The sequence below is a fragment of the Chiloscyllium punctatum genome, chromosome 30 (genome assembly GCF_047496795.1).
Source record: "Chiloscyllium punctatum isolate Juve2018m chromosome 30, sChiPun1.3, whole genome shotgun sequence".
Lineage (NCBI taxonomy): Eukaryota > Metazoa > Chordata > Chondrichthyes > Orectolobiformes > Hemiscylliidae > Chiloscyllium > Chiloscyllium punctatum.
In genome coordinates this window covers 2,088,184-2,097,577 of record NC_092768.1, presented here as the reverse complement: position 1 = coordinate 2,097,577, position 9,394 = coordinate 2,088,184, and the positions used below count along the sequence as shown (strand labels likewise).

General features: G+C 44.2%; 1 protein-coding gene across 1 annotated transcript in view; it reads left to right on the top strand.

Moving 5' to 3' along the window:
- Positions 1–9,394, top strand: part of LOC140455123 (E3 ubiquitin-protein ligase TRIM39-like) — a 31,852-nt gene that overhangs the window by 1,589 nt on the left and 20,869 nt on the right. The window contains exon 2 of the mRNA XM_072549781.1: positions 8,989–9,084. Within this exon, the coding sequence (XP_072405882.1) occupies positions 8,989–9,084 (96 nt within the window). The remainder of the gene's footprint in view (positions 1–8,988; positions 9,085–9,394) is intronic.

The window sequence follows — 9,394 nt, the reverse complement described above, 5'->3', positions numbered from 1 at the left end:
ATCTCCCCTCCCCACCATCTCCCTTCTCCCATACCCCCCCCCCCATCTCCCCTCCATTCCCTCCCTCCATCTTCCCTACCTGGAATAGAGTCAGCTTTTAACAGCATGGAAAGTGGCCCTTCAGCCCATCAAGTCAGTGCTATTCATCAAGCACCCATCTGCTCCAGTCCCACTGGCTCCATCATCTGAATTCTCCTTTGATGTGAAAGCAGCCACTCAGTGTGTTCCAAATGGGTGGAAATGAATTCCTTAAATCCCTTCTAAACCACCTGCCCTTTGCCTTAAGTGTATGCCCCCCAGTTACTGATCCCTGTGCGAAGGGAAAATGTTTCTTGTGATCTATCTTACCTTTGGCTCTTGTAATTATGTCATCAATATTCTGGACCCATCACCTCACAAAGAAGAACTTGAGCCTCATTTTTGACACCTCCTGTTGACTTCCCAAAGTTGCACAGTATCCAAAGTGAACAGAAACAATCTTAAATCTCAATTTAGCCACTCCCAAAAATCAAACAGTATCAAAATTGAACAAAGAAAAACTCCGATCTCAGTCTTGGCATTTCCATTTCGACTGCTCTTATTGGCCGAGTCCAGAGATTTTTAACTGTCCATTCTGTGAAAAAAAAATACAACCTGACTTCATCAGAGAAAATCATCTCCTTTCATCTACTCTTATTAATTGTTTCGATCGTCAAGGGCACCTGCATTAGATCACCCTTTCACCCTTTTCCCAGAACTTGAGGCGCCAAGTTAATGTGTCATGTCACAGAGTCATGCGACATGGAAACAGACCCTGCAGTTCAAGCAGTCCACACCAATAATGTCCCCAAACTATACTAGTCTCAACTGCCTGTATTTGGCCCAGGTCTGATGCCCAAAACGTCGATTCTCCTGCTCCTTGGATGCTGCCTGACCTTCTGCGCTTTTCCAGCAACACATTTTCAGCTCTGATCTCCAGCATCTGCAGTCCTCACTTTCTCCCCATACCCCTTCAAACCTTTTCTCTTCGTGTACTTATCCTAATATCTTTTAAACATTGCAACTGTATTGCATTTATTACTTCCTCTGACAGTTCATTCCACACACGAACCACTCTGTGTGTAAAAAAACTTGACCCTCATATCCATTTTAAATCTTTCTCCTCTCACCTTAAATATGTGCCCCCTAGTTTCGAACTCAGCCAAGTTAGGGAAAATGACTTTTGTTGTGCCCCTCATGATTTTATAAACCACTATAAGATCACCCCTCAACCTCCAACACTCCAGAGAAAAAGGTCCCTGCTTATCCAGTCTATTTTTATAACTGTAACTAAAACCGCCATTCCTGGCAATGTCCTTAAAAATCTTTTCTGAACCCTCTCCAGCTTAATAATACCCTTCCTAGAACAGGGTAACCAGACCTGTACACAGTACTCCAAAAGAGGCCTCATCAACTTCCTGCACAACCTCAACATGACATCCCAATTCCTATACTCAAATGAGCAATGAAGGCAAATGTGCTAAACGCCTTCTTAACCACATTGCCTATCTGTGACGCAAATTTCAAAGAATTATGTATCTGAACCCCTAGGTCTCTCTGTTCTACAATACTATCCAGGGCCCTACCAGTAAATGTATAACTTCTGCCCTTGTTTGTTTCACCAAAATGCAATACAGTCGGTTCTTCTATGGCATGGCAATTCTGTTATCGTACAATCCTGTGTTATAAGAAAATCATGTCTTGGCAGCATCACTGCATTATAACCAACACAAGCTTTAAAAGTTTGCCTTTCAGATACAGTGTCCCCAATTCATCAATTGTATTACAGCAAATTTGCATGAACGATATGCACATTGTAGCAGAATGAGTTGTACCTTGCATTTATCCAAATTAAACTCCATTTGCCACTCCTCAGCCCATTGACCCAACTGATTAAGATCTCTCTGAATCAATTCTTAGATAACCTCCTTCACTGTCCCCTATATTTGGGTGTCATCCACAAACTTGCTAACCATGCCTCTGATAATCTCATCCAAATCATTTACAGAAACGACAAACAAAAGTGGACCCAGTCTCAATCCCACTGCACCATTGATCACAGGCCTCCAGTCTGAAAAACAACCACCCCCCCCACCACCTTCTGTGTCCTACTGTAAAACCAATGTTGTCTTTGGTATTAAAGTGAGCTGTTTTAGCCCCAGCATGAATTGAACTATACGAAGGAGAACGGAAGAGAAAGAGAAACAGCTGAGACAAAATGAGATAGCTTGGGAGGAGATTCTGGAGGAAACATGGACTAGCATTAGCCCAGTCGGGCCAAATGGCCTTTTTCTACAATGTAACTTGCATCCATTTTAATGAAATCTAATTTTAAGTTCATGTGTTTTGGAGTTCAGACCATTTTTCAAAGGTAGAAACCTTACAACAAAATTGCTCACAAAATGGTGACCAGTAATCAGGAACTTCCTCTTGTACTGGATACCGAGGCTGGGGGAGGGTCTGTGAGCTGCAGGTCAAATGGTAATTTGTAGATGTTAAGTAGATCCCGAGATAAAGATCGAAGCTGGGTAGCATGACTTGGAGGTGCTGGTGTTGGACTCAGGTGGAAAAAGTTTAAAAATCGCACAACACCAGGTTATAGTCCAACAGGTTTATTTGGAAGCACTAGCTTTTGGTGCTTCTTCATTAGGTGGTTGGTAAGCTGAGTAAGTGGATCTGGGGTACAGATTAAGTAATGTTGAGCTAAACAAGAAAACAGATTTGAGCATTCGAAATGGGCTCCCAGCTCCCCTTGGTATGTGAACATTTCTCACCAGTGGTCTGAGACCTACCTATCAGGAATCTTTCACCTCTACCCTCCCATGCAGTCTTTATATATAAATGTGATTCAGTTCATCTCCATGATCACTTGCGCCCGTATCTTTCTTTCGTAAAGACTTCTCCAGTCTTTTGGTTTCTCATTTTATACTTGTGCCTCACTCTATCTTCAGGGTAATTATCTGGTGAATTTGTCCCAGTAAGAAATCTCGATTTACATTTACAGATAGAATCAACTCAGAACTGCCCAAAATGCATGACAGCTGACTTAAGCGCTTTCCCATAAGTTTTGTCACTTTTTTGTTGTTGAGCTGAAATTGGCTAATAGAGTGTGTGGGTTGAACAGCGAGCCCAGTGTTTGATAATTACACTGAGCAATATCAATAGGATGGATTTTCTATATCATTTTTCCATTTCTTGTTTGAGGTTTTCTGTCCAGCCCTCTTCCTCTGCTACTCTGTCTCCGTGTCTATCTCTCTCATGTCTCTCTCTGTATCTCTGTCAGTATGAATGTGTGTCTCACTCTGTCTGTGTCCTTCTGTGTCTCTGTATGTGTGGTCCCTCTTTCTCTCATTATCTCTGTCTGTCTCTCTCTTTCACACTATCTGTCCCTGTCTCCCTATCAGTATCTCCCTCTCTCTACATTTCTTTGTGTGTCTCCATCACTATCTCTGCCTGTCTCTCTCTGTCTCCATGTCACTATCCCTGCCTTTCCTGCTATCACTCACTATCTGTGTCTGTCTCTTTCTCATTATCTCTTGTCTCTCACTCTCTCTCACTTTCTCTGTCTATCTCTCTCTGTCTCTGTCTCTGGCTGTCTTTCTCTCTTTCATGATCTCTGTCTTTCTGTTAATCTTGTCTTTGTCTGTCTCACTACCTCCCTCTCTCTCTCTCTCTCTCTCTCTCTATGTTCCGGTATCTCTTGCTTCTGTGTGTGTCTGTCTACCTGTCTTTCTGTCTCTCTTTGCATTTCTGTCTGTCTCTATCTCCCTGTATGTGATTTTCAGTCTCTCCATCTGTATATCTTTACCGCGATTGAGTCTGTCTCCCTCTCTCTCTTGCTGTGTCTGTATCTCTCTATGTGTGTGTGTCTCTCTCGCTCTCACTCTCTGCAATTCGCTGTCTGTGAGTGTACTTGTGTCTCTGCATCTGTATGTGTGTGTCTGTCTCTGTGTCTGTCCTGGGTGTCTCTCTTTCTCTCTGCTCTACTACCTGTAGCTTCCTGTTCCCATGTTTCTTCACAGCTTTTACTTCAACTTGATCTCTTCTCCTGGGCCCAACAGCCTCTGACTGCCATCGTTCAGTGAAACTCTCCCTTCCAATGTAGCCATGTTCCTTCACCGTTCTTTAAAAACCACCCCCACGTTTGTCCACACTCTCCTTGTGTGGCCTGGTGTCCAAACTCTGTGCGGTAGTGCTGCTGTAAAGTGCTTTGCGAGGTTGCCAAACGACGTTAGAGGCGCTAGAGAAACGTGAGTTGTTGTTGCATTAGAAGGCCGGGAAAGTGCCATGTTTTCAATGAGTGTTGGCAGCCTCTGTGGACTCAGTGTTCTGGAAGGAACTTGAGAACAGCATATTCTGACACGTTTTAAGCAGTGCAAAACACGGGTGATAAACCGCACTTGAAATTCTGAGCCTAAAGAGTTGTTAAGGAAAGACCATACAAGAAGGGGAATCTTATTGGTTTGCCTGTCTTCAATGAACAAAGCCAATTTTGCAGCTAAAATCTATTACAGGGATGATCATGATGTTGTAAATCTATTTACTGTTGAATAAGTGCAATGGCAAATTTTTTGAACAGAGGGTCTTACTTTTGTGAGCAAAGTCAGAAGTCACACAACACCAGGCTATAGACCAACAGGTTTAGTTGAAATCACAAGCTTTCAGAGCGTAGTCCCGTCGTTAGGTGAAGTGAGAGAGAAGCAGGCAGAACACAAAATTTATAGGCAGAGAGATCAAAAGATCATACAGATGGCATGAGTGAAGGGTCAAATAGTAAGTCACTGCAGGTGACTAAAAGTGTCAGACGGTGTGATTAAACTGTCCACAGCTGAATAACAAATGAAGGGATGACCATAATCTAATTAAATGAGCCAGAAAGATAATTCCAAAAAATTAAAAATAAAGTGGTGCTGGAGAACATGACTGGAAGAACATGCTAGGGACATGCCGAAAATCTAACCAAAGCAATAAGTAATCCAAAGCTTACAAACTAATCCTCCGGGTGCTCTGGTTTCCTCCCATAGTCCAAAGATGTGCAGGTCAGGTGAATTGGCCATGCTAAGTTGCCCGAAGTGTTAGGTAAGGGGTAAATGTAGGGGTATGGGTGGGTTGCGCTTCGGCGGGTCGGTGTGAACTTGTTGGGCTGAAGGACCTGCTTCCACACTGTAATGTAATCTAATCTAATCAAGGCAGAGAGATCATAACAATTTACGAAGGTGATGGTGTCAAAACAGGCCAGTTAGGAAGATTTTATGGATACAGAAATGTGTTGTGAGCAAAAGAAGGGGCTAGTGAGATAACTGATGCATTCGTTTCCATTTTTCAAAAACTCTTGTGATTTGGGAGTAGTTTAATTAGACTGGAAGTTAGTGAATAAAATCATAGAGCTGTACAATATGGAAACAGGGCCTTTGATCCATTTCATCCACGCCAACCAGATATCCAAAATTCATCTAGCCTTATTTGTCAGCATTTGGCCCATAACCGTCTAAACGCTTCCTATTCATCTACCCATCCAAATGCCTTTTGAATGTTCTAATTGTACCAACCTCCACCACGTGCCCTGGCAAATAATTCAAATTTTCAAAAAGGCAAGGAAGACAGAAAACAGAAGGCTACAGGCCAGTGTGCTTGACATCTATCGGGGGAAAACATTAGGAGCTACTATTAAAGCTGTTTTCCCTGGAACGTCAGAGGCTGAGGGGTTGATAGAGGTGTATAAAACCATGAGGGGCATGGATAGGGTAAATAGACAAAGTCTTTTCCCTGGGGCGGGGGGAGTCCAAAACGAGAGGGAACAGGTTTAGGGTGAGAGGGGCAAGATATAAAAGAGACCTAAGGGGCAACTTTTACACGCAGAGGGTGGTACGTGTATGGAATGAGCTGCCAGAGGATGTGGTGGAGGATGGTACAATTACAACATTTAAGAGGCACCTGGATGGGTCTATGTATAAGAAGGGTTTGGAGGGATATGGACCGGGTGCTGGCAGATGGGACTAGCTTGGGTTGGGATAGCTGGTTGGCGTAGATGGGTTGGGCCGAAGGGTCTGTTTCTGTGCTGTACATCTCTATGACTCTGTGACTCTAAGTCACAATGGGACAGTTGGATAAGTTCCAAGCAGTTAGGTAGACTGAACATGGCGTTGTCAGAGAGAAATCAGGATTGACCAACCTGCTGGAGTTCTTTACGGAGGTTACACTTCATGGGGATAAGGGAGACCTGGTGAATATGCTCTACTTTGATTTCCAAAGGGCATTTCAAATAAGGTGCCACCTTACTAGAGGGTAACATATTGGCATGGATAGAAGATCAGCTGGCTAACAGGAAGCAGAGAGTAAATGGGACTGTTTCAGGTTGGTAAGTTTAAATGGGTATGTGCCACTAAGATCAATGCTGGGACCTCAACTGTTGGATGAAGGGTCAGATGTATAGTTACCAAATTTGTTGACAACACAAAAGGAAAGGAAATTACGAAGTAGATATGAAAGGGTTACCAAAGAATTACTTTTAGGTTAAAAGAATGAATGTGGCAAATGGAATATAATGTGGGAAAATGTGAAGCTGTCCATTTGAACAGAGAGAATTATAAAAAAAGAAGCATCAAGTCTAAATGTTGGGAGATTGCAGAACTCTGGATTTAAAAGGATGCCTGATGGATGAATTGCAAAAGGTTAGAATGCAAGTAATTAGGAAAGTTCATGCAATGTTACCAATGATGACTTGTGTACAAAATTCGTGAAGTTATGAGACCCCATTCTAGTGTACTGTATACAGTACTGGTCACCTTATTTAAGGAAGGATGTATATGCATTGAAGGCCGTTCAGAGAAAGTTTAACAGACTAATAATTGATTTGTTTTATTATTGTCACATGTACCTAAGTACAGTGAAAAGCATTGTTTTGCATGCCGTACAGGCAAATCATAACATATAAAGATGCAACGATCATAGGGTGAGTGAACAGAGCGAGGAATGCAAAGTTACAGCTGCAAAGAAGGTAAGATCAGCATTAGATTTGGAATTTGAAAGGTCCATTCGAGAGTCTAGTTTCAGCAAGGAAGAAGCCACTCTTGAACCTATTGGAACATGTGTTTAAACTTCTGTATCTTCTGCCTGACGGAAGAGGTTGGAAGAGATTATAACCGGGCTCGGAGGGGTCTTTGATGGAATGGGAATGGGCAAGAGGAAAGGTTGGACGGGGGAGGCTTGTATCTGCTGAAGTTCGGAAGGTTAAGAAGCAATTTGATTGACACACATAAGATGCTAAAGGTTTTGCTGGGCTAGATGTGGAGAGGATGTTGCCACTTATGGGAGAATCGAGAGCCTGAGGTTATCACTTCAAAATCAAAGGTGGCCCACATAAAGCAGAAATTGGGTAAAATGTGTTGTCCCAGAGATTCATGGGTCTTTGGACATCTCTTTCTGACAGTGATCTACAGGCACAGTCGTTGAATCGTTTTTTTAAGGGAGGGGTAGACAGATTCTTGTTAAGTAAAGAGCTGAAAGGTTTTCGAGGGGAGGCAAGTGAGTGGATTTGACATTGCAGTTGGGACTGTCATGAACTTACCAAATTAGACAGGCAAGAGGCTGGAAGAACACAGCAAGCCAGGCAGCATCAGGAGGTGCAGAAGTCAACGTTTCCGAAACATTAACGTCTCCACCGCTTGGTGCTGCCTGGCTTGCTGTGTTCTTCTTTGGATTCCAGCATCTGCAGATTTTTTTGTCTCCAGTGAACTTCCCAATTGGCAGAGCAGGCTCGAGGGGCTGAATGGCCTACTCCAGAGTTTTTTTTTTAGATTAATTTCCCTACAGTGTGGAAACAGGCCCTTCGGCCCAACAAGTCCACATCAACCCTCCGAAAAGTAACCCACCCAGACCCATTCCCCTCTGACTAGTGCACTTAACACTATGGGCAATTTAGATTAGATTAGATGACTTATAGTGTGGAAACAGGCCCTTCGGCTGTGGGCGGCATGGTGGCACAGTGGTTAGCACTGCTGCCTCACAGCACCCGGGTTCAATTCCCGCCTCGGGGGTGACTGTCTGTGTGGAGTTTGCACATTCTCCCTGTGTCTGCGTGGGTTTGCTCTGGTTTCCTCCCACAGTGCAGGCCAGGTGAATTGGTCATGCTAAATTGCCCGTAGTGTTAGGTGAAGGAGTGAAATGTCAGGATATGGAACGGTTGCGCTTCGGCAGGTCGGTGTGGACTTGTTGGGCCGAAGGGCCTGTTTCCACACCGTAAGTAATCTAATCTAATCTACAAAGTCCACACCGACCCTTCACCCACCCAGACCCTGACTAGTGCACCTAACACTGTGGGCAATTTAGATTAGGTTACTTACAGTGTTGAAACAGGCCCTTTGGCCCAACAAGTCCACACCGACCCTCCGAAGAGTAACCCACCCAGACCCATTCCCCTACATTTACCCCTTCACCTAACACTACAGGCAATTTAGCATGGCCAATCCACCCTAACCTGTACATCCCTGGTCACTATGGGACAATTTAGCATGGCCAATCCATCCTAACCTGCACATCCCTGGTCACTATGGGGCAATTTAGCATGGCCAATCCACCCTAACCTGTACATCCCTGGTCACTATGGGACAATTTAGCATGGCCAATCCATCCTAACCCGCACATCCTTGGACACTATGGGGCAATTTAGCATGGCCAATCCATCCTAACCTGCACATCCCTGGGCACTATGGGGCAATGTAGCACAGCCAATCCACCCTGACCTGCACATCTTTGGACTGTGGGAGGAAACCGGAGCACCTGGAGGAAACCCACACAGACACGGGGAGAATGTGCAAACTCCACACAGACAGACGCAGTCGCCCTAAGGCTGGAATCGAACCTGGGACCCTGAGCCACCATGCGGTTGGGATGTTGTTCAGAATTATTTGGTGTCATCGCTTGGAGTGTGACCAGTGGTTAAGCTGTGCTCTTGCTTTGTTTTATTTCTAGGAGGAAATAGAAAATACGCTGAAGTTACTTCAGGACAGAAGAAGCAAATGCGACGTATTGAAAACGAAATCGGACAAGTACATAGCGAAGTTACAGGTAACTGAATATACGATGCAGCTGGGCGTCAGAAGGGGGAGCCCTGATATCACTTCTGTTCCCACTTGAAATCTGAGCCGTCTTACCGGCCCTTTCGTGAATGTGAACATTTTCTCCCTCTTTGATCCCTCCTGATCTGGAAGATGGAGTTTGGCCAGATGTCCTCTCTCGGCTTTTTTTGTTCCCCAGGGTAAACAGTCCCTGGTTCTCCAAGTCATCCTCATAACTGGCCATTCCTGGATGCACTCATACTCATAGACCTCTCAATGCACTCTTAATGTCACATCCTTCCTAAAGTGTGGCATCCAAA